Source organism: Microtus ochrogaster, chromosome 15 (genome assembly GCF_000317375.1).
Source record: "Microtus ochrogaster isolate Prairie Vole_2 chromosome 15, MicOch1.0, whole genome shotgun sequence".
Lineage (NCBI taxonomy): Eukaryota > Metazoa > Chordata > Mammalia > Rodentia > Cricetidae > Microtus > Microtus ochrogaster.
Window position 1 is genome coordinate 22,133,445 of NC_022017.1, and position 24,399 is coordinate 22,157,843.

Consider the following 24,399-nt stretch of genomic DNA (forward strand, 5'->3'; position numbering starts at 1 on the left):
ACCTGCCCAGGGATGTCACTGCCCTCAGTGACTTGCCCCCCCTCCCCATCAATCATCAATCAAGAAGAAGCGCCACAGGCTTGCCAATAGGCCAATGAGATGGGGACATTTTCTCAGTTCAGGTTCCCTCTTCAAAAGTGACTTTAGCTTGTGCCAAGTTGACATAAAAACTAGCCAGTACAACTGCTAAGCCGTATCACTGGCCCAGATTCTTTCTTACAACAGTGTTGAAATTGGTTGTTGTTGTTGAAACCGTGTTTCTCTGTATCCTGGAACTTACTGTGTAGACCATGCTGGCCTGCAGTTCACAGAGATCTAACTGGTTCCACTTCTCAAATGCTGGGATTAAATGTGTGTACCACCACGCCTGGGTTGTGTGTTTCAGTGTCAGTATGTACATGTGAGTACAGGTGCCTGTGCAGACCAGAAGACAGTGCTGGATTTCCTTATGAGCTACCAGCGTGAGTGCTGGGAACCCAACTCAGGTCCTCTGCAAGAGCGGTACATACAAGTTCTTTAACTACTGAGCCATCTCTCCAGCTCCATGGCTTGCATTTTGTTTTCAGAACTTTCTGTTTGTGTGTCTTGGATTTGGGGAACTCTGAGTGGAAAGAAATGGTATCACATAGGGTCCTGATGTCTGACTTCTGTAACTCCTTTCTGCCCTGTAGCAAACTCAAGCCTTTGTAGTGGAGCTGGGTGTCCATGTGTCAGGTGCATCTCCTGAGAGCATCAGAAGCATCCTTTCAGAGGTGGCGGAGTATGGAACCTACTACACACGCCTGAGCCATTTCTCTCTACAACCTGTAGTAGGCTCCATGTGCAGCAGGGGCCTTGTGTTCCAGGTATGCCTTTGTGAGAACCATGCTACCTTCACAAAAGAATTAAGAGTTCAGAATTATGGGTTGAGAACCCCTCAATCCAAACTTCTTAAGAAGCTGGGTGTCTTCAGATTGTTTTACTTCATCTATTATTCCACTAGAACCCTGTGTCAGCTGTTTTTGGGCAAAGGCATAGAGGGAGGCAGGTGTGACCATTTAGGGACTGAGGGCAAGGACCAAGTGCTACGAGAGGTGTGTGAGCCAGATATAAGCCACCTGTTCCACATAGGCCCCAGTGTTTTGTATGGTGTGTGGCAAGGTGGAGCTCCTGTTCTAACGGACTGATTCTTGAGGCACCCAAGATTTTCTGTTTTTTGGGATACTTGCAACCAACTTGCATGCTGGTAGAATCTTAGAGAATCCTGGTAGCCAGGGCAGGTGAGGACAGGTGTGCAGGTTAGCAGAGTGTTTTGCAGAAAACATGCAGGGAGTGGTGGGGGCAGGGTGCAGCCTAGGAGGAGCTGGGCCACACGGGTAAGGTCAGCAGGCAAAGGAACTACCCCACATTAGTTTTCAGGGGTGTGTTAGGAGCTGCATGGGAGAGGCCTTCCAGGCAGAACAGTGAATGGGATCCCTAAGTAAGGACCAGAGGCTGCAGGTGCTGTAGAATTAGTCTGAAAGGGGAATCCATTGGAGGTGAGGCTGTGGTTCCCGTTTTCCTGGCATGTAGGCAAGACAGGCCAAGGTAGGTGGACAGGGTTTGTTCCAGGGTGACCCTATCTTAGTGCGATGCGAAGGGGCAAAACCGCATCTGCGGCAGAGCCTATTCCTAACCTATGTTCTAGTAATGTTCTTCCTCCTGGCCAGGCTTAAGCCTAAATGCTCACTGCTTGGAAAATGGGGCCACCAGGCTATGGCCTAGAAGTACTGCCTTGTTTCCAGCTTGGGGCTGTCCTTTCAAGTCCTGAGTGCATGACTGCCTCCGTGTCCCAGCTGCCTTCCTTCTACTCCTTGCCCACAGGCCTTCACCAGCGGCATTAGGAGGTACTTGCAGTATTACCGGGCCTGTGTTCTCTCCACTCCGCCTACCCTGAGTCTCCTCACCATTGGCTTTCTCTTCAAGAAACTGGGCCGGCAGCTCAGGTGAACCTCAGCACAGTGGCCTAGCATGGCCCTCAGGAGCAGATGTGGGGCTTTTCAGGGTAGTGGAGAGCCAGCTCTGCTCCCTGGCAGGGGGCTGGGAGATTAGTCCTTGGCTGCTCAACAGTCCGTGCACAGCTGGTCACTATGTGCATTAGAATGTGTCTGCTGGCAGATAATACGGGAGGTGGACATGTTCTAGGCAGCAAGAGTTGGGAAGGTAGAGCCTGGGATCTGGACGCTATGAATGGGTCCTGTTGTGAGTGGGGTCATGTGGAACACAGACTACAGTGGGGTAGAGAGGGTGAGTGTTCATGAGGGGGTTGGTGCTTGTCCTCGTCAGGCAAGGTGGGAACCTATCATAAGAGGGAGTTAGGGAGTCAAGGTAAGGATGAGGTGGGGACACCCAGTGTGGATGTGTTAGTGCCATTTGGGAGGATAGCACAGGAAACAGTGCTGGGTAGGGGTCCAACAGGGTGCTTCGATCTGGTTGTTGGGGGTACAAGTAGTTTTTAAAGCCTGTGTAAACCAGTTGCTTAGGGGGAAATGAATAATATTTAGCTTACTTGATCTGATCTGGTCCTTGGGATCCTGTGCTCCTGTCATCTGGTCTGATCCTGTTTCTGTGTCTAGGTACTTGGCTGAGCTTTGTGGTGTTGGCACTGTATCCCTGGTGACCAGTGGAGAGCCCAGGGCTGTGTTCCCCACCGTGAGTCATCCTTCCTTTTCCTGAGTGTGAGCTTGCATGCTTCCCTTGAGTTGTGCCTTCTTGTCCAGTGTGGTCTGCTTGCCATATTGCCTAGATGGGCAGTGTACCGTACATTGCAGTGGTGTACACCATCCTGCTTCTCACTGTTTGCAGGGCGTGAAGCTCCTGTCCTACCTCTACCAGGAGGCCCTGGATAACTGTAGTAATGAGCACTATCCTGTGCTGCTGTCTCTCCTGAAGACCAGCTGTGAGCCCTACACACGGTGGGTGCCCTGTCCTGGCCATGCCTGTCTCCTGCAGTGCATGGGGGAAGGCTACACTCAGACCAAGTATGTATTTGAGTTTCCTACTGGCGGTCCACTGAGTGTTGGGGTCCGTGTGCAAGTACTCTGGATAAATGGGCGGACTTGGCAGGGGACCATGCCCAAAGCTGCAGTATCACTGACAGTGTCCCATTTCACTCTGTGGACTGGCCACACTCAGCTGATGATCCTGTCTATTTGTCACACCCACCCACCCGCCACCCACGCCTGACTAGCTCCGCCCTCCCCGCCATGTCCCATTATCCCACAGGTTCATTCATGATTGGGTGTACAGTGGAGTCTTCAGAGATGTTTATAGGGAGTTCATGATCCAGGTTAACCATGAATACCTCAGCTTCAGAGGTAAGTAGCCACTGGCTGCTAGGCAGTGCCCTCTGCCTGGGGTCAGGGGTGTTGTAACTGCAAATCATCCTGTTCTGTCCATGTTCTGTCCAGATAAGTTTTACTGGACCCATGGCTACGTGCTCATTTCCAAAGAGGTGGAGGACTGTGTTCCTGTGTTCCTGAAACACATTGCCCATGATGTGTACGTCTGTGGGAAGACCATCAACCTGCTGAAGCTCTGTTGTCCCCGGGTGAGAGGGTCCTGCTAGCTGGTGGGGGCTTGTGTCCAGGCGGGCAGTCAGGTCTGTCTAGGGACTGTGTCTGACTGGTGGGTGCTAGTGTTTTGGCTGCCACAGTCCTCTGTGTGCGAGATGAGATCCCACGGTGCTCCTCAGCTTCTGATTCCACTTCTGCTGATGCTGATGGCCCCATACATGGTGTCTCCATTGTTGGGGTATTTGCTCTCTGGAGTCATCAAGGGTTTTCAGCTGCCCCCAGATTTAGGAATGAACTTTTCAGGGAAATGGCTATCTACATTCGTCGCCGCAAACCCAGTTGTGAAGCAGTGCTGGGCTCTTGTTCCTGGCCTTGGCCATGTACTCACTGAAGCCCTTCCTCTTTGGCAGCACTACCTCTGTTGGTCTGATGTCCCTGTCCCTCGCATCTCAGTGATTTTCTCTCTTGAGGAGTTGAAGGAGATTGAGAAGGACTGTGCTGTCTATGTTGGGCGAATGGAGAGTGTTGCCCGTCACAGCTCTATCAGCAAGGAGGAAAAGGTACTTGGCTTTGGGAGTTTGGCTTTCTCTGCATTTCCCTTCACTTCCTGGGATTCTGGGCTCATGGAGCTCCCATCCAGTGGTGGGCCAGTGCCAGTCTCAACAACTTCTTGCCTGGTACTAATGGGTAGTAGGGGACAGCCAGGCAGAGTCAGGGGCAAGAAGAAGTACTGGCCATGGAGCATGTGAGGCAGAGTGGCTCTTTCTGGTGTCTCTGTCCTGGTAGTATATTTAGGTGGGGACACCCAGGGTCCTTGGTGACAGGTATTCAGAACAGGGCCTTTGGCCTTTTTATTTTTGTTTCCAAGTCTTGGTGACCTTGTCTGCATTCCAGGTTTTATCCATGTTTGGAAAATCTAGGCAGCAAGGCCTAAAGTTCCTCCACTTCAGTAGTCTTTACAAATAATGGGTGTGTTCCTGGAAGCAGCACCATAATTCTCCAGTGTACTCTAGGACAAGACATTAGTGACTGGCCAGTGCCAATCAATGGCAGCAGGAGAGACCAGGCAAAGACAGACTCAGGAGCGGCACTGCCGTGAGCCCTTCACTTATCTCTGGGTACATAGTCATTTCCTATTCGCTGCTGCAAGGGGAGGCCTCCCTGTCTTCCCAGCCTTGGGTGAGGCATCACCTGCTAACATTCTGTGTAGGTTGGGAAGGGCATCTCATAACAGTGGCCAGCAGCAAGTTGTTTTGGAGAACTAGGATAGTGTTCTTTCCACTCTGTCCTAGGAGAAGGGAAGGGCATTAAGATGTTTTGCTTATTGTATTTTAGGAATTGCGTATGGAAATTGCAAAACAAGAATTAATTGTTCATGCCCGGGAAGCAGCATCTAGGATCCTAACTGAGCTGAGTGGTGAGTGCAGTTCCAGACCTTTCCTCCACTCCGCTGGGTTTCCTGCTGGGCTCTTCACAATTGCATATGCCTCTCACCTTCTCTCCAAGACCGACAGATGTCAGAACAGATGGCTGTGGACACCAGGAAGCGAGAGCAATTTCAGCGGCTGAAAGAACAGTTTCTAAAGGATCAGGAGGTGGGTGGTCTGGGTTCTGGGTGGTTCTGACTCCTGGAATCTTTGACTTAGTAAATGACGCTGTCTGTGTTGTGTAGCGACGCCTGGCGGCTAGACAAGAGGAGCTAGATGATGATTTCAGCTATGCTCGTGAGCTCCGTGACCGGGAGAAGAGGCTAAAGGCCCTGGAAGAAGAGCTGGAGAGAAAGGCCAGGTAGGGCTGTGTGGCAGCAGGTTCCACAGTGCTGATTTAGTACAAATTAATGATGGTTATTTTACGTTGTCTTCGTTTTCTTTGATGTTAGGAATCAATTCCAAGGTCCCAATGTTGGTAGGCAAGTGCTCTACCAGTGAGCAACATTCCTTTTATTTGGCTGTTTTTTTCTTTTTTCTTCTCTTTTCCTTCCTTTTTTTTTTTTTGAGATAGGGTTTTTCTGTAGCTTTGGAGCCTGTCCTGGAACTAGCTCTGTAGACCAGGCTGGCCTCAAAAACAAAAAGAACCACCTGCCTCTGCCTCCCGAGTGCTAGGATTAAAGGCGTGTGCTTCCACCACCCAGCGTGGTTTTTTTTCCCTTAGGTTTTTTGAGACAGGGTTTCTCTGTAGCTTTGGAGCCTGTCCCGGAATTAGCTCTTGTAAACCAGGTTGGCCTTGAACTCACAGAGATCTGCCTGCCTCTGATTAAAGGTGTGCACCACCACTGCATGGCTGTGCCTATATCAAAACAGAAAGACTAGTAATAGTCTGCTGGACCAGAATGTTCTCCTGGTATAAGGGGTTAGAGCCCTTAGGCTATGCTCTGGAGTCCAGCCCCAGTACACATATTATGTATTTGCTGACCTGATTGTTCATTAATATTATTTATTTTGTGGTGCTGTGGAGCCAACTTTGGGCCTCGTGCATCCGGGTAAGCACTACCTTTGAACCACGTCTACAGGATCTTGCTGTGTAGCCAGCTGGCTGTAAATTTCTAGTCCTTCTGTCTCAGCCTTCCTAGTGCTGTGATTATAGGTGTATGCCACTACACCTTCTGTGGCTGTTTGTTTTTGGACAGGGTTTCTCTGTGTAACAGCCCTGACTGTCCTGAAAGTCACTTTGTAGACCATGCTGGCCTTGAATTCACAGAGATCCGCTTGCTGAGGCTGGGATTAAAGGCATTAGCCACCATGCTGGGCGTTTTTTTTTTTTTTTTTTTTTTTCAAACCTGTTTCTGGCCCAACAGAGCAATGGGCCATTAATCTAGCACAGTTCTTGAGTCTGTTTCCTCTTTGTGTCATTAGTCTGTCCTGGAAACTGGCTCATTGTTTCAGTGGAAGGTGTTTCTAGAAGGGACTGGCTACATATTCTTCGGTGCCCTTAAGCTCAGCTGTTCCAGCTTAGATACTGTTTACAGGGCAAATGAGGGGTTTGCCTCTGGCTTGTGCTATGTGCACACACACACACACACACACACACACACACACACACACGTAGACACTCTGTTCACATAAGAGGAAAACAGACATAGAGGCCATGTTCCTGACTTGTGCTAGCCAAACTGGAGATGGTGCATTGTGCCTCAATGCCCAGTAGTAGGAGGCTTGGAATCCCCGGGTTTTCATTGATTTTGTTCTTTTTGCCAGTCTCCAGTTCTCTTGGATTTGGACATGCAGATGGAAGAGGTCTACTGTGCAGTAAAGAAATATGGCCTGGTTCCACCTGCTTGTTCTCTTATCTCTGGCCATGTACATTTTTCTTCTGGCAATTTGTCCACCAGCAGTGCCAAGTCCCATGGGGGCATCTGTCCATTGGAGCCTTTCAGTGTGGTGGGCAACAAGGCCACCCTGAGAGCCCAGTCTGTTGTGGGGAAGATGGAGAACAGAAGTCTTGGGAGGGAGCCTACCTGGAGAGCCATCTTAGCCTGAGCATGCCCACCAGCTGGTGCAGAGTGGTGGTGGTGACCATGTCCTCTGCCTGTGGCTTCAGGCAGGCGCTGGTTGACCATTATAGCAAGTTGTCTGCAGAGGCAGCTCGTCGGGAGCAGAAGGCTCTGTGGAGAATTCAGAGGCATCGGCTGGAAAGCGCACGGCTTCGTTTTCTCCTCGAAGACCAGAAGCGCATTCAGGTACGGCAGTGGTATCAGCTGTCAGCTCTTGCACACAGTTATGTCCTCACGCCATCCTGTTGTATAAGGGCACAGATGGTACTTGCTGGGGCTCAGGCTTCCAGCCAAACCTGGACAGTGAGTGGGCAGCAGGGCCAGTGGCATCTGTGATGGGTGAGGGGTACTGTGTGAAGGCTATGGTGTGTGCCAGCTCTGTTGGTCACTCTACAGAGCTACTGTGTCTTTTCTGTGGGCTTCAATTTCAGGAGATGCTGAGCGACATGGAGGCTCACCAGCCCCAGAAGCCGCCGAGTGTGTTCCCAAGCACGTGCTCTCAGGTAATAGGCTCTAGCAGGGTCTTGGAAGCCCTGCTGGGACTCTGAGTTAGATGCTCTGGCCTGGTTGTCCTATGTCCCTCAGCACTTAGTAGGTGTTGGTCACTGAGCTCACCTGGGAGACAGGGTTAAATGACTGGAGGAATTCAATATGTCCTGTGTTTCAGGTCACATCTCCGGGTACTGAGCATGCAGATGAAGGCCGTAGCAGTGATCTGGGGTCCACAGAACAGTGTTGGGATTGTCTAAGTCTACCCGGTGCATCAACACCATCAACCCACAAATCTGCAGCAGAGGGAGCTGATAACTCTGGGGCTGGACAGGCAGAGGGAGCCGGGCCGTTCTCTACTGGTCTCAACATTACAGACTTTCTGCCTATGGGTCCTGGGATTGAACAGCCTATGGATAACATTGGTGGTCCCTTCTTAGAGGTGGCACTGCAGACCATCAGCTCAGACCTACCCCCTATAACTCCAGGGCCAGCACTCACAGCAGCTGGGCCCCAGCCTGCCCAGCCAGAGTATGATTTCAATACTGTCTTGAGGCCAACTTTGGCCACCTCCTCTTTACCAGGACCCTTCCAGGATGTCCAAAATAGTTTGGACAGTGAAAAGCAGCATCTACTGGGGGACATGCCCACAAAACTTGATTCATGTGTCCATGACATGCAGGAGACTTTGCCTTGCCCACATCCACTCAAGCAGGACACTCCTGAGGATGGGAACTCCCAGCCTGTGGGGCAGCTCCTTGAACATATGTCAGAGAGTGCTGTCCCCATAGAGAGCCTTGTTTCTGGAATGGCTCCTTGCCAGCAACTTAGGAGCTCTTCCACATGTGTGTCAGATGCCAGCATCAAGCAGGGGGACTATATGTCAGACATGGCTCTTCCTCGGCCACAGTGGAACATCCATGGACATGTGTCGGAGGCCAGCATCGGAGTTGGGGAGAATGTATCAGAAGTGGCTCCTCGTAGGCCACGGTGGAATATCCATGGTCATGTGTCAGATGCCAGCATCAGGGTTGGGGAGAATGTATCAGATGTGATTCCTTCTCGGCCACGATGGAACATCCATGGTCATGTGTCAGAGGCAAGCATCAAGGTTGGGGAGAATGTATCAGATGTGACTCCTTCTCGCCCACGTTGGAACGTCCACGGGCATGTGTCAGAGGCAAGCATTAAGGTTGGGGAGAATGTATCAGATGTGGCTCCTTCTCGACCACGTTGGAACGTCCACGGACATGTGTCAGAGGCAAGCATTAAGGTTGGGGAGAATGTATCAGATGTGGTTCCTTCTCGGCCACGTTGGAATGTCCATGGTCATGTGTCAGAGGCAAGCATCAGGATTGGGGAGAATGTGTCAGAAGAGGCTCTTCAGCCACGTGACTGTACTCAGCCTCCCTTGATTCTGGAGGAGCCCTTGCCAGAAGCTGAGCCCGACCTACTCGAGCCCCATCAGTGCTCTCCTGCCCGTGTGTCCCAGTCAGGCCTTTGTGTGGAAGCACAGAGCCCTGTTCTGGAATGTGGGCCACAACTACCTAAAGAAATGAAGCCTACCACCTGTTCTAGCCCTGGCAGCACAGAAGAAGGCAGCCCAACCAAGCCCCCTGTTGTAGCTGAGGCTGGCACGCTAAGAAATGGTATCCCTGAGGAGACAGGTGAGAGGGCACAGCAGAAAGCAGTGTCAGGCTGTCTTCTGAGACCCTTGTTTGTCAGCCAGGATTGAGTTGCTGCTGTGGGGTTCTGGAGGGGTTTCTCTGGGCCAGCCTCATTGTCCCCTCATCAGGTACTGGGGACTGTTGGCCCTCCTACCCATTTTGTATCTTTCCAGGTCCAGGGAGGAACAGGGATGCTGAAGACCTCTCTCCATGGCCTCCAAGCTCACAGGTCAGGGGACCATGTAGGGAATGTCACCACATGTGGTTCCTATATGCCCATTTTCAGCACAGGCAAAGTGGGGGGACAGGGCAGAGTGTACTGGGTGGGGATGCAGATCTTGAGGTTGACCTCTTTTTAGGAAGACACAGCTGTCCCAAGCAGCCCAGGCCCTAGTGAGGAGTTATCGGACACAGAGACTGAGGCCAGACGCTGGGGCAAGGAGCAAGCCTATTTGGCAGACCTCACAAAGCTCTACCACCTGGAGCAGTACCCAGACAGCTATGAGTCTATGTGTGAGTGCGTCAGCTACAGTGGACGGGTGGGGGCTGGGGGTGCTCTAGGCCACTGCATGCCTACGTTTCAGCAAATCTATTTTATTTCCCACAGCAGAACCTCCTGTTGCGCACCTGGTACACCACATGCTTCCCCAGGCCTTTGCTTTCCCTGTGGATCCCCAGGTTCAGTCAGCAGTAGATGAGAGCACAGTGCAGCTAAGTGAGCTGCTGACCTTGCCTGTTCTTATGAAGCGCTCCCTTACCGCACCTCTGGCTGCCCAGTGAGTGCCGCTACCTGCCCAACTGCAACTACCTGCCCTTTCCTGCCTGCCACCCTAACTTCCAGCTTCCCCCCACCAGTGTCACCTTGGTGAACAAAGCTGCAGTTGACTATTTCTTTGTGGAGTTGCACCTGGAGACACATTTTGAAGCGCTGCGGCATTTCCTGCTGATGGAAGATGGAGAGTTTGCTCAGTCTCTTAGTGACCTGCTCTTTGAGAAGGTTGGAGTTGGAATCAGGCTGGCCAGTAGAGGTGTTGTGGGTAGGATGTGGGTGGCTGCAGGCCTCAAGCCCACCCAGTTCCTAGCAACATGGTGACAGTGCTGCTTGGGCAGAACTTGGGTTGCTCGGCAAGTAGGGAGGGAAGGACATAAACTTGGAACTCCTTGAAACATCGTCTCTTCACTTCCTTAGTTAGGTGCTGGACAGACACCTGGGGAGCTGCTCAACCCATTGGTCCTTAACAGCATCCTGAGCAAGGCACTGCAGTATAGCCTCCATGGGGACACCCCACATGCTACCAACCTGTCTCTTGCCCTCAAGTACCTGCCTGAGGTGTTTGCTCCTAATGCCCCTGATGTGCTGAGCTGCCTGGAGCTCAGGTACAAGGTCAGCAGTGTCTTGCCATGGGTGTGGAGGGGAGGCTTATCCTGCAGCTGCAGGTGCTAAGTGGGGGTTCCTAAATAGGTTGACTGGCCCCTCAACATCGTTATCACCGAGAGCTGCCTGAACAAGTACAGTGGTATCTTCTCCTTCCTGTTGCAGTTGAAGCTCATGATGTGGACACTCAAAGACATCTGCTTCCACCTCAAGCGCACAGGTAGGGCCTGACCTAAGTTCATCCCATATGTGGCTTCAGGCTGACGCTCACCGTTTGTTCTCCAACAGCCCTAGTGAGCCACACAGCTGGCTCAGTGCAGTTCCGCCAGCTGCAGCTGTTTAAGCATGAGATGCAGCATTTCGTGAAGGTCATCCAGGGCTACATTGCAAACCAGATCTTGCATGTCAGCTGGTGTGAGTTCAGAGCCCGGCTAGCCGTAGTGGGTGACTTGGAGGAGATCCAGCGGGCCCATGCCGAGTACCTGCACAGGGCTGTTTTCAGGTGAGACAGGCACCTGCATTTGGGTGTGCCCAGGTCACTGAGCAGACCACCAGCAGCTCTACCCTCTACTAGGGGCCTACTGACAGAGAAGGCAGCACCAGTCATGAACATCATCCATAGTATCTTCAGCCTGGTGCTCAAGTTCCGAAGCCAGCTCATCTCTCAGACCTGGGGCCCGGCTACTGGCCCCCGTGGAGCCGAGCACCCCAACTTCCCACTCATGCAGCAGTCCTACAGCACCTTCAAGTACTATTCCCACTTCCTCTTCAAAGGTGAGCCCTCCTTTGGGCTGGGCTGCTGGGGTGGCAAGGCACAGGGTGGGCAGGGTCTGAGAGTTGAATGCTTCTCCAGTGGTGACCAACCTTGTGAACCGTGGGTACCAGCCTCACCTTGAGGACTTCCTGCTTCGCATCAACTTCAACAACTACTACCAGGACTCCTGAGGACAGACAAGACCATGGTGCTGCGTCTCCATTTGACCTGTCTGGGGCTAGGGTAATGAGCACATAGACAGACCTGAAAAAGCTGCTTTATTTAGCGGCCTGGGAGTTTTAACAGGTGTCAGGCCCAGCCCTTTGGGGCAGATGTGCAAACAAGCTACAAGGCTTATTTAGCCCTGTTTGTACTACTTATAAGCATGAAACAGCTCCTATACTGGCATGAAGCATAGTGTGCTGGGGGCATGTTGAGTGCTAGGTCAGAGCAATACTGCTAAGGTGGTATCAGACAGAGATGGGTCAGGTTTTGACTGGAGATCTCTGCCATCATGGAGAGACCATTAGGGTAGGGATCCCAGTGGTCTCAGCAACTCAGCAGTGCTGGGGAAGCCTCGGGAGACTCCAGACATGTGAGGACACCGAGGCCTTTATGAGGATCATGTTACGCAGAGTTCTGCCGCCCAGAGGGGTGGCCTGTTGCTATAGGAACACTGCTCATCAGTGGTCCTTGCCACTGCTTCAGGGCCTGTGGCCTCAGTGGCTGCCTCATCACTGTAGTAAGGAGACTCTAGCAGCTTCAGGACACGTCGCACCTAGAGAACAGGTGAGAAGAATTAGGTGAGGGGCATATTTAATGGCAGCCCTTCCTCCCAGGGACGTAGTAGGCACAGGTGTTTACTTGCCTCAGAAAAGTCTCCGTTTTCAGCAGCTTCAATGGCATTCTGTGCAATATAGTTCCTTAGGACGTACTTGGGGTTGTTGGCATGCATGATGCGCATACGTTCGGCCTGCCAGGCAGCAGTGTCTCCGACGTCCTCCTTCTCCTTGTCCAGACGGGCTCTGGAATCATATCCCTAGCTGGGTTTTCCCAACAAGAAAAGCTCGCTCCATTCCCCTCAACTCAGAGCCATCTGCAGCCACCTCTTTGTGCCACTGTGCCAAGGAGCCCAGACAGGTGACCCTGGAAGTTGCCTACCTGTACTTCTGTAGCCAGGTTTCCCAGTGGTCTGTGTTTCTGCTCTGCAATTCAGCAGGGCTCAGCTGTTCCAGCCGTGACTGTTGTTCTACACGCTCTAGCTCCTTTGTGACATTTGCTTGAGTGCCAATGAGTGCAAAGAGCTGTGGGTTCGACTGTGCAAGCATCAGCATCATAGAGAGTTGCCTGCAGGGAGGGGCGGCATGGGAATACCTCAGCCAGGGGGCAGTATACAGACTTTGTCTTGCTGTGAGGTTGGCTGCTTTGTAGATAGCCATATGACTCAGATGCTGGGGCAACTTTCAGATGGCCCTGGACCCAGGCATTGTAGTTAGCTGAGGAGGTCAGAGACCATCTGACCGTGGTGTTTCCACCAAATCTGAAGTGCCATTTCTTCTTAATGATTACTGCTCCAGTCTCCACTAAATTCCATCTGCATGACTAGCCTCTGTGTTGTTATTTGATAGCCATAAGCCACTACCAGCATTTCCCACATCTCCAGACAGTGTGCACACCCTGTAGGAGATGGTATGGGAAGGCACAGTATGCTTGGCATCTCCATCCCAGTCCACGTGTGTTCTGCTTTCTTCGTGTTAGTGCCCTGGTCCTCAATGCTGCAGAAATGTGGCCTTACTGCATTTCATGCACAGGAATGGGGCAGCTGCAAGGCTCCCGGTGCACCTGTGAAGGATTCTTACTGGCAGTCTCCAACCTCCCTGCTGTTCCCCTTCTGAAAAGAAATCTAAGGGTCTGCTCACCGTGGATCCATCTGGGGTCGGAAGGCAAGCCTCAGCTCTTCCAGAGAGGCACACTGGGAGGTCAGCCTGGTTAGGAACTCTGCTGAGTCCGATGGTTCGGTCGGGAAGGAACTCAGCATATAGAAGGTGTTTGTGAAGTCAGCACCTGAAAAACGAGCTGCTCAGGTGCTGGGAGGCAGATGCTGGCTCCTTAGCTCCTGCCCAGCCCATTTTCTTAGCCACCAGACATCTGTTACAAGTCCTTTGTAGGTCACCTGAAAAATGGATTGACACTGACAAAAACCAAGGCTAGCATGGGAGCCCCAGTCACAGTGCCTGCCTAGAGCACCTTGATATACCTGTTTACAAACATACTTGATACACTGTAGCTGTCAGCCTGACCTAGCAATCATCTTTACTTGGAACCATGCAACTTCTAAGCAACATACACAAATAAAGGGGAAATGAGGGCTGGTAAGATTGCTCAGTGGACAATGGATATGGCTTACTGTCGTATGTACTGGCCCGAGTTTGATCCCCCAAGACCCAAATCATGGAACTATAATTGACTCTTAGAAATTGTTCTTCTACCTCTGCCATGTACAACACTGTAGTATGCATGCGGACACAATAATTTCTTAAAAACACAAAATAAAGCCAAGTGGTGGTGGCACAAGCCTTCAGGTGGATCTCTGCAAGTTCCAGGACAGTCAGAGCTACACAGAGAAACCCTGTCTTGAAAAACATATTTATAAAATGAGAAATCAGGTGTAGCAGTACATACCTATAATCACACAGTACGTAGGAGGCCGTCAAGTTCTAGGCCAGATAGCAAAATCCAGTTTATCTTGTGCTTACAGCTGTGGTACGTGTGTGGAAGTCAGAGGACATCTTTATAGAATAAGTTCTCCCCCATCTTTCTGTGGTTCTGGGAGTCAAACACAGGTCCTCAGGGTTGGATACTGGAGAACAAGCTCTATGTGATGGGCCATCTCACCAGCCTTCCCAGTCTCTGTATGATGCATGCACAAGAAGGCCAGAGCAAGATCTCTGCTGCCTTCCTCTATTGCTCTAGGCCTTGCTTCATTTAAGACACTCAACTGGAAGCGCCCTCCCCCACCTGCAATGTTGAGGTTACCTGCCTTTTTATGTGGGTGCTATGGGTTAGGGCTTGGGTTCTCATCCTTGCAGAGCAAGCACTCTTATCCATCATCTCCCCAGCTCAGCACCCAGTTTTAAAACAATGTGGCTCAATGAATAGAGCCACTTGCCACTGTGATTGACAACCCAGGATCAACATGGTAGGAGATGGATTCCTGCAAATGACTGCCATGCTTGTAGGGCCACAGGCACATCTGCCTCCACACACAGAATAATAAATAATTTTTTAAAAGGCCAGGCACTGTGATGGCACACATCTTTAATCTTAGTGCTCCAGGGACAGAGGCAAGCAGATTTCTTGAGTTTGAGGCTAGCCTGGTCTACATTGCAAGTTCCAAGCCAACTAGGACCTACACAGTAAGACCCTATCTCAAAAAGGTGAAAACATGGGCTGGAGAGATGGCTCAGAGGTTGAGAGCACTGCTCTTCCAGAGGACCAGGGTTCAATTTCCAGCACCCACATGGTAGCTCACAACTGTCTTAACTCCAGTTCCAGGTCTTTGACACCCTCACATAGACATACATGCAGGCAAACATCAATGAACATAATAAAAAATTAAAACAAAACCAAACAAAAAACCAATGGGGTGGCCTGACAGTAGTGGTGCATGCCTTTAAAATCCCAACACTTGGGAGGCAGAGGTAGGCGGATCTCAGTGAGTTTGAGGCAGCCCCGTCTACAAAGTGAGTTCCAGGACAGCCAGGACTGTTCCACAGAGAAACCTTGTCTCAAAACAAAAAAAAACAAAAATGACTCAAGAGGATCATTACCATAGACACTGGATATTCAGCATTAAAAATGGAATTAAATTCAGACATTTTACAACATGGAAGAACCTATGGATCTTCTGTGTAGTAGAATCCGTCACAGACAAATCCTACTGAGGTTCCTAGAGTGGCCAGTCAAATTTACAGAAAACAGAATGGGATGTTTGGGGAGGTAGATGGAGAACATTTAAAGGAGACAATTCCAGTCTGGGAAATGAGAATGTCCTCAGTGCCACTGACTGACTATTTGCCCATAATGATGGTTCTGTGACTTACCAGTCTGATGCATGGTCTCCAGAAGCTTGGCCACAAGTGTCCCATCTTCTTCCTGCTCCACACGAATAAGGCCCAGCTTCTTACGCATCTTCTGTAGATAGTGCCTTTGGAATTCGCTGTCAAACTCCTCTGCTAGGATGGCCTCACCCAGAGCAAGTGGCAGCTCAGGCTCCAGGGCTTCAGCCAGTTTCTGCAGATTCCACTTGCACACCTGAGGCTGCTTGCTATATGTGTAGCGCCCAGCATTGTCAGAGGCATTGCACACATGGTCAGGGTCATATCTGCCACACAAAGAAGTGCTATCAGAGGAGACGCAGTGAGGGCAGGCTCCTGGGGAAGACTGATGACTAAGCCAACGCGACCCCGCTCTTGCTCTGTCAGGTCCTGTGGGCCCAGGCCAAGAACTCTAGAATAGCTGTACTTTGTTACCTGAACACAACCAGTTAAGCCTCAAGGCCAGGGGGAAGCTCCTTGGAGACCATATAGACTTAAGCTATTGGATATAGCACCCCCATCCTTACCACCTGTCTCTGCTCTACCCCCTCCCCCGCACTCCCACTCCTTTGACCCACTTACACCCTGTCAGTGAAGGGACTTGTTTTAACTCCTATAATCCTATCATTCAGGAGCCTAAAACAGGAGGAGACCAATAAGTTCAAGACCAGCCTGGATTACACAGTGAGTTCCAAAAAACCCCTTGATTTCTGGCTTGTAGGAATGGCTGACCAGACAGACACTGCTGGGAATGAAACATTGAAAAAAGGCACATGAGCAGCATGTAGGCCTCGCTGTTCCCTGCTACTTTCCCATACCCATGCCCCCTATGCTGTGGCCAACAGGCAAAAACTCCATCACCTGTTACCCTAAGGACATTACCTGTCCAGGAAGCCAAAGGGTCCATAGTCAATAGTGAGCCCCACGATGCTCATGTTGTCAGTGTTGAGTACACCGTGGCAAAAGCCAACACACTGCCACTCGGCCACCATCCGTGCTGTTCGTCGTGTCACCTAGAGCAGGACAGGCTCTGGTTGCTCCCTCCTGGTGGTCCCTTGAAGCACATCTGCCCTTCCTCATGCCAGAGCACCCAGTGCATCTCCTGGATGCCAGTGGGTTTTCTCTAAGCAGATCTCAGTCTAGGGCCCTCTATAAATACTCCCTTTACCACTCAGTGTTTCAGAATTATGTTTGGGCCGGGCAGTGGTGGCACACGCCTTTAATCCCAGCACTCGGGAGGCAGAGGCAGGCGGATCTCTGTGAGTTCGAGGCCAGCCTGGTTTACAAGAGCTAGTGCCAGGACAGGCTCCAAAGCTACAGAGAAACCCTGTCTCGAAAAACAAAAACAAAACAAAACAAAACAAAAAAACCAGAATTATGTTTGGGGTGAGTTGATTTATATGGACCTAAGTTCCATTTTTACCACCTCTTCTTTTATCTGCTACCAATTCTGGATAAAGCATAAAAATCAGCATCCCAGACTGAGGCCCAGGAAAACTCCACACTTGTCAGTTGCTTATTTCCTAGACATTCCTATCCCATCTCCACACTGGGTGCTATACAGCCATGCCACCAACAGCCCACCAGTGACCCTGAACATAGTAAGTCCAGTGTGGCCTGGAGAACAGGAGCCAAGCACAGGACTACAGCACAGCCCCTACCGCCCAAGCAAATGACCTTTTGTGCCTCATCTGTGTGAGAGCAGAAAGCTGAGTGTCACAGCTCCTCCTGGTGCTTTGTGGCTATGTCACACCACATCCCCAGCAACTGTGCCAGAGGTGGGAAATAGGAGTGACATGGTGTGGGACAAAGTCCCACGGACTCATGCTTGGAGTATTCTGCTGACCAGCAGCAATAACTTGTAGTAGTCTAGCCCAAGCCACACAGAAACAGAACTATGCCTGGTCTTTGCTGGGGGGAGGGGGGGGGGTCCACATCTCTTCTCTCCAAGTTGAGATACCACGTGGGTGTGCTGGGTTGAGGCCACCGACCCATGCAGTAGGTATCCAGCACTCAACAGTGCTTCTGTCCATGCATCCTTCCTTCCAAGACTAGCTGGGTGTACTCAGCACCAGGTGCCTTGTCAAAGCATCAAAACGCCCTGGTGTATAGGGTGTGGCCACACGTTCAGGAGGCAGAGGCAAGTGGATCTTTATGAGTCTGAGGCCAGCCTGATTTACAGCATGTTCCAGGCTAGCCAATGCTACTTGGTAAAACTGTCTCAAAATAACAAAGCCCTGGTTCATGAGGCTGAGGGAGATGACGGGACCAGAGAGCAGCAGCAAGGAGCAGAAAAGGACAGGGATACCAGATAAAGGCCTCTGTCTCTGGCCACAGTGACCATATTGGCCAACAAGTAGCACTCAACCCATGGTCATTGGGGAGGGCCAGTGGGAAACCTGCCTACCTCTCTGAAAAAGGCAGCGTTCCTCTGTATGTTGTCACTGTCACAGGTATGGGCAGCCTGGATTTCAGGGTAGAAAGAGCTGATCACATAGTCGAGCATCTGCACTCGGATATCATTTCGTCCCACGCTAGGGCCTGCACGCCCTGTGTATTCATCTGGGGGCTTAAAAATTTCAAAGGAGCCAAATCTGCAGAAAAAACCCCAGTGTTCAATATGTCAGACAGACCCCATCCCTTTGTGAGAAAAAGAAACACCAGCATGGCTACAAAGCCTTGTAGCCCTACAATGGAAAGAGCACGCGGAATAGACAAAGCAACACCCAGCCAGAGCCTAGCCAGATCTCTGAGTAACAGACATGACAATTAAATTAATCTCTAGTTCCCAGATCCTGGGAGGCCCATCAGGCCCAGAAACCACCATGGCTGTCTACTTTGGCAACTCCAACTCCACACAGGGTTTTGTGCATACCCCAAATACTGTGAAGACCAGCAGGGCTGGCTCCACCAGAGAGAATGCATGGCAGGGTGGCTGTCCCACAGGGAAACTGGTCATGTACAGAGACTTTTGTTAACCAGAGACAGGGTTTCTCTGTATAGCCCTGGCTGTTCTGGAACTTGCTCTGTAGACCAGGCTGGCCTCAAAACTCAGAGATCTGCCTGCCTCTGCCTCCCGAGTGCTGGGATTAAAGGTGTGTGCCACCATGCCCGGCTGGTATTTTTTTATCGTAACTGTGTTGCTACTGGTAATTGGTGGGCAGAGGCCAGTGATGCTATCAACATTGTGCACAGCACAGGAAGGCTTCTACTCAAATGTCAACCAAGTTAGGGTGAAGGACATCTAGAGTGAAGCGGTTATCATCTCTGGCCTCTTTCCATCTTCCCAGAGGTCAGAAAAAGCCAGAGACGAACAGAGTGTGGGGTGGGTGGTGAGTAACAGATTGCCAACTAGTCTGGGCATGACAGGATGGAGAGCTGTAAGAACACACTAGCCACCTCCTGGAAGTTCCTCATTCAGATGGCTCCAAGCTAAGGTACAAAAGAGCCTGCCAGATAGGACCAGGTTAATAAGTTACTGGATGACTAAGAAAAGAGCTATAGGAGTCTGCTTATGGTGACACTAAATGAGGCCATCTTCTTGTGGAAATTCTATGTGGTTCTTGGTCAAAGGGCATCAAGAGGCATCTGGGGTTAAATCCTGACCACAGCCAGGTGCTGTTGCTTATTCACAAGCTGGGTTCAACATTCTGGCTACAGAAGCAAGAATCTTCTACGATCTATGAGCAAGTGCACGTAGACAGGCCTAATGGACCCCAGCATTACCTTATAAAAGTGGGAGCTATACGCAACACAACCGTGCACTTTTCATATTTTGGATTACCATCATAGAACACGTCGCGAATCACTGTGGACTCAGATGTGACGCAGGCCCCGGCCCTCGTGGTGGGGATCCCCAGGTGAAACATGGCTTCACTGCACAGGAACTCACGGATGCTTGACCGGAGGACTTTGCGACCATCAGCCTGTCTGAAATCAAACACAGGCCAGGGAGCCAGTCAGGCAAAGGTTACAAGAGCTTTGGTGTGACAGTCATACGACTAAGGCTGGGTGAAGAGACACACTTCAAACCTGCAGTTTTGTCTTCAGGAGTGTTTTACACAAACCCCTCTTACAATAATTAGTGTATTATACACATTAGCACCATCTGCAATGATGAAAAACAGAAAACGGGCCGCGCAGTGGTGGTGCACGCCTTTAATCCCAGCACTTGGGAGGCAGAGGCAGGCGGGTGAGTTTGAGGCCAGCCTGGTCTACAAGCGCTAGTTCCAGGACAGGCTCCAAAGCTACAGAGAAACCTTGTCTCGAAAAAACCAACCAACCAAATAAACAGAAAATCACCCTGTGGAGGTTTGAAAGAAAATGGCCCTCAAAGGTAGTGGCACTATTAGGAGGTGTGGCCTTGGAGGATGTGTGTCACTGTGGGGTGGGCTTTGAAGTCTCTTTTCTCAAGCTTCCCTCAGTGTTGACTTCCTGTTGCCTACAAGATGTAGCACACCCAGCTCTAGCACGTCTGCCTGCACACTGCCATGCTCCCTTTCATGATCATACTGGACTGAACCCCTGAAACTGTAAGCGAGCCCCTTCAATTAAACGTCTGACGTTATAAGAGTTGCCGTGGTCATGGTGTCTCTTCACAGCAATGGAAACACTAAGGCACACAGTGAGCGAGCAGGTACAGAAGCAGCTGTTACTTGGGTCTCAGAGGACACAGGCTCTGCTCCGAACGCAAAGGGCAGGCAGAAACTGCTGTGACTGCAGCATAGTAGGTAGTGGTGCAACAAGCAGTTGTTGGGACACGCAGCACATGTCATACCCCTAACGGAACAAAACTGCATGGCCACAAGTCTACGTGTGACAGACTCAGTAGGGGCTACAGGGATTTAAAGAACAAAAAGGGGAACACAACTGCATTCTATGAGTAGTTTGTATACCTTGAACTCTTCCCACACACTGGGCCTGTTTTGTTTTTATCAGAATACAATATTGGGAGCCCAGCACAGTGATGGTTCACCTACTTGGACAGGCCACATCCATAGTCCCTCCTTGCATGAAGGATGCCTTGGATGCCCTAACCAACAGAGGCCCCTACCTGTAACCAACCAAAACAATACGCTGTGTATAGCCCTGTAACCTCAGTATGTGGAAGACAGGAGAATCAAAAGTTTAAGATCAAGTCTGGTGTGGAGACACATGCCTTTAGTTCCATCACTTGGGAGGCAGAGGTAGATGAATCTGAGTTCAAGGCTAGCATAGTACATGTGGCAAGTTTCAAGAGAGCCAGAGCTATGTAGTGAGACCCTGTCTCAAGACAGAAAAGGATAACATAGTCCATGCTAACCTAGTTGGAGTCTAGGAAATGTGATCTGCCCTGTGAGCTCTCTTCCGGCAGTGTTACCCTCTCATCCTTGCTGTGTGACCACAAGGCAATTCTGGCTTCTCTGTAACCTAACGCTGGCATGCAGGTAGGCTGCTGTGCACAGGGCTGAGACTTGGCAGTAGAGTTTTGTTTTGTTTTGTTTTTTAATTTCTTATTAATTACATATATACACACCAGTAGAGGGCACCAGATCTCATTTAGATGGTTGTGAACCATCACGTGGTTGTGGGGAATTGAACTCAGGACCTCTGGAACCTCTTAATCTCTGAGCCATTTCTCCAGCCCCCAGCAGGAGAGTTCTTGAGCTTACCACAAGGACTTGTCCTGAAGCCCCTACATTCAAGGCAGGGAGGAGGCAGGGGAAGAGGCCACCTACCCATCTCAGGGTTCTAGAAGCCTTGACCCCACAACCACCTCCAATGTCAGCCTCAAGTCTTGGCAAAGCATTGAGGTCAGAGACCTGACACACCAATTATGAGACCTAAGTAAGGGTCAAAGGGATCTCTGGCTTAAAGGAAACATTTTAGCTGACTCAGGTATGGAAACACCAACTAAAAGTACGTACAAAAAGCATCTTTTGTGGCTGGATACGTGACTCAGTAGTAGCCTAGAACTTGTAAGATTCTGGATCTGATTCTCAGCACCATGACAAGATATAAACAACAAAGCCTTCCGACATCAAGTTATCCTGACAACAGGCTTTTGTGTGTGTGTGTGACTTGTGAACAAGAATATCAAAACGAAGACGTTTGAGCCGCTCCCAGAACGAGTGGGCTCTGGAATGTGGCATCTGCCCTTCTCTCCAGGAGTGGACAGCTCTGCTAAGCTTGCTCCACGTGAGCAGCAGAGTGCCAGGTGAAACCATCAATTTGGCTTGGGGCACAGATCAAAGGCTTGGGGGTGGGAAGATGAGGAAGGACCCACTACTCTGAGAACTCGCCTGAGATAAAGACACTTGGTGGGGGATGGTTGGCCCGTTGGTGGTTGGAAGGTCAGAGGTAGATGTAGCGTCAAGCCATAAAACCCCAACTCACCATCTCTTAGTCACTTAACAAGCATCTTACAATCAGGTAACAAAATCCAGAAACAAAGTCCCAAGTGCTGTCTGGACCTGGGTGGCAGGACTTGGGTAAGAGCTTCTTTGGGCCTGTATGGATTTGGACAGGCCTGTCTTGGACCACCGGGGTACTTCCCACAGGAATTCAAGAACTACCACCTGATGGGGTGTGTGTGTGTGTGCGATTACAACTGACAGGCTTGGGAGAATGGCCACAGAGAAGGTGGGTATGAGAAGAGACTGTCCCTCCAGTCCCTAGACGGTGCAGAGAGAGGCCTGCTAGAGTCTGGGCAAGTTGGAGAAGCAGATTGCTTAAGCAACATGGGAAAACAGATGCCAGGACACTAGTCCAACACTTCACCTCTGAAAACTGGGCAAACAGTATCATTCCTGGAACTGGCTCCAAAGTCCTCGGTGTGTTTCTGACAACATAACGGGCAGCCATTAGAGGCGCGCTCCTTCTGCTTCACCTGACAGAACAACTGGGGACCGCTACAGAGTGTCTGTCAGAAAGGGAACACAGCCCCTAACTCCTTGTCACCGGGCACCTCCTAGTCAGGCCTCTATGCCTTCCTCCACAAAACCTTTTGCAAAGACGCTCCACCTTCTATGTACTAAGCCCTCCATGGAGCTCTTCTGGGCGTCGGGCTGGCTATCCCAACCCGGGCCAAGAGCGCCACTGAGCACCTTCCCGTTTCACCCAAGCGCGCAGGAGGAGGCCGCCTGGGTGCTCCCCGAGTTCCGCACCTGGAGAAGGGCGTGGGGCCGGCGCCCTTGAGCTGCAGCTCCCAGCGCTCGCCGGCCGCAGTGCACACCTCGCCCAGGTACATGGCGGCGCCGTCGCCCAGCTGCCCAGCGAACTGGCCGAACTGGTGTCCACAGTAGCAGTGCGCGGCGGGCTCGGCACCCGGCAGCAGAGCATTGCCACTGAAGAAAAGCGCGGCTTCGGCCTCGACCTCGGCCTCCTCGCTGGCCTCGAGCCCCAACAGCGACAGCGCGGGCCCCGACAGCGCCACGAGGCGCGGCCGCCGCAGCGGGGCGGGCCGTGCGCGGCTGAAGCAGGCTCCGGGCACCGGCCGCGGGGTGGACAGGACGTCCTCGGGCCCGGGCGGCGGTGTCTCCACCGGCAGCGCGCGCAGGGCGCGGTTGTCGAAGTGCAGCGCCGCTAGCCAGCGCGGCGTGGGCTCCATAGCAGCAGCCCAGGCGGACCAGGGCACGGGCGACGGAAGCGCGAGGCCCACGGACTGCGGCCGGGTCCTGGCAGCCGCGAGCGAAGCCCCGAACGCGGCTCTGAGGGAGGCCATTCGCCTCGCCGCCGGAAGCTCGCTCGCCACGACCGGAAGTTTTTCACCACCCAATTCTGGGTTGGCGAGAGGCACGCCCAGAAGCGTGACTTTGATTGGTTCTCTCTCTTTTGTCTACTTCCGGGCTTCGATAAGTAGCAGACGAGTGGGTCCGAGGCGCTCTCTATACTCTGACATCAGGGTACCTGACCAGTAGACCTCCGAAGCTCCCACCCGGGTGACATGTGAAAGCCTGGAATACTCCAAGTGGACTTACAGGCTGAGTGACGTCCCTAAAAGACCACCAGGGGCTCCTCTGATGGGCAGCCAAGGTCATCCCCAGCACCACTGGGTGCTTTGGGTTTGGGCGGTTCTGTCCATCACACGCATAAAACCAGAAATTGAATCTTTGGGCTGCTTTATTCAGACAGCCAACAATCTCGGACAGTAGTTTAACATCTTAAAGTCGTAGCTTTCATCTAATCTTTAGCCAGCAGATTATGTAGGTACATACAAAGGCAGTCTGTCATTCCAAACTTGAGTCTTGCCCCTCTGCTCAGGACGTCAATATTGTTTCAGATTTATGGTGTTGCTTTCCTCTCCACCATCCCCTCTCTGTGAGCAGGGGGAGGGTCTGCAAGCAAGGGCCCGAGTTTTTCATTTGTCCTGAGTCAGATGTTTGGATAACATTCCTGCTCAATTTAGAGCACATATCAATGTAGATTCCTTTCTACAATAAATGTATTCTTATAATGTAGAATATACAGTGCCCTTCCATTATGACATTTTTTCCTCATTTGTTTTGACCGGAGAAGGGCCAGAAATCTTGTCGGTGTTCCTATGGGATTTGTGGGAGAGCGGGGAGCTGGCCACCTAAGACTTACTATAGGGATAATTTGAGTCAACAATTACACTAGGGCAAGGCTGAAGCAGATTGGGTATTGGGTCAGGGCAGGACTCCCAGCTTACCACATACAGAACCTCTCTCTGAAGTGATCACATCTCCTTTCCTCCCCATTTTGTGTCTGTCAACTGCAATTTAGGTGGTATGAACCTTGATGATGGGAGGTAGACAGCATCCAGTGCTCAGGGAAACCTATTAGCCACACACAGAAGACTTTGAGCATGGACAAGCACACTCCTTCCTGGCTGTGTTACTTCATTTCAGCCACTGAGAATTCACATCTGGAACTTTTCCTGGGGCCACAGTGGACTTCTAAAACTGCAACGAACCTAGCTCTGCTCCTGGAGCTGTGTGATTACACTAGTGAATTTGCCCTCCCTCTACACTGGAGGCGGGATGCTGTGTATGT

At 51.2% G+C, this 24,399-nt stretch overlaps 2 protein-coding genes across 3 annotated transcripts in view; one reads left to right on the top strand and one right to left on the bottom strand.

Annotated features, from left to right (window-relative positions):
* The window catches only part of Tubgcp6 (tubulin gamma complex associated protein 6), a 21,628-nt gene extending 10,043 nt beyond the window's left edge, over window positions 1-11,585 (top strand). Inside the window, exons 4-25 of one of the 2 annotated variants that reach the window (XM_005354365.2) lie at window positions 672-845; window positions 1,843-1,964; window positions 2,595-2,670; window positions 2,824-2,933; window positions 3,244-3,335; window positions 3,429-3,568; window positions 3,944-4,093; window positions 4,869-4,950; window positions 5,040-5,128; window positions 5,206-5,321; window positions 7,071-7,209; window positions 7,455-7,526; window positions 7,691-9,179; window positions 9,353-9,408; window positions 9,539-9,692; window positions 9,787-9,955; window positions 10,035-10,176; window positions 10,369-10,563; window positions 10,642-10,774; window positions 10,843-11,056; window positions 11,129-11,328; window positions 11,408-11,585. In XM_005354365.2, coding sequence (XP_005354422.1) covers window positions 672-845; window positions 1,843-1,964; window positions 2,595-2,670; window positions 2,824-2,933; window positions 3,244-3,335; window positions 3,429-3,568; window positions 3,944-4,093; window positions 4,869-4,950; window positions 5,040-5,128; window positions 5,206-5,321; window positions 7,071-7,209; window positions 7,455-7,526; window positions 7,691-9,179; window positions 9,353-9,408; window positions 9,539-9,692; window positions 9,787-9,955; window positions 10,035-10,176; window positions 10,369-10,563; window positions 10,642-10,774; window positions 10,843-11,056; window positions 11,129-11,328; window positions 11,408-11,499 — 4,206 coding nt within the window. In that variant the 3' untranslated portion in view covers window positions 11,500-11,585. Of the gene's footprint in view, window positions 1-671; window positions 846-1,842; window positions 1,965-2,594; window positions 2,671-2,823; window positions 2,934-3,243; window positions 3,336-3,428; window positions 3,569-3,943; window positions 4,094-4,868; window positions 4,951-5,039; window positions 5,129-5,205; window positions 5,322-7,070; window positions 7,210-7,454; window positions 7,527-7,690; window positions 9,180-9,352; window positions 9,409-9,538; window positions 9,693-9,786; window positions 9,956-10,034; window positions 10,177-10,368; window positions 10,564-10,641; window positions 10,780-10,842; window positions 11,057-11,128; window positions 11,329-11,407 lie in introns of those variants that run through there. The other variant, XM_026782478.1, reaches the window with a different exon arrangement.
* Window positions 11,574-23,131, bottom strand: Selenoo (selenoprotein O). Its single transcript, XM_005354364.3, has 9 exons — window positions 22,551-23,131; window positions 19,132-19,335; window positions 17,813-17,999; window positions 16,288-16,418; window positions 15,412-15,692; window positions 13,228-13,372; window positions 12,470-12,655; window positions 12,177-12,333; window positions 11,574-12,086 (listed from the first exon to the last, which is right to left on the bottom strand). The coding sequence occupies exons 1-9, from the start codon at window positions 23,105-23,107 to the stop codon at window positions 11,922-11,924; spliced, it is 2,013 nt and encodes a 670-aa protein (XP_005354421.2). The 5' UTR covers window positions 23,108-23,131; the 3' UTR covers window positions 11,574-11,921.
* Window positions 23,132-24,399: the final 1,268 nt, after the last annotated feature.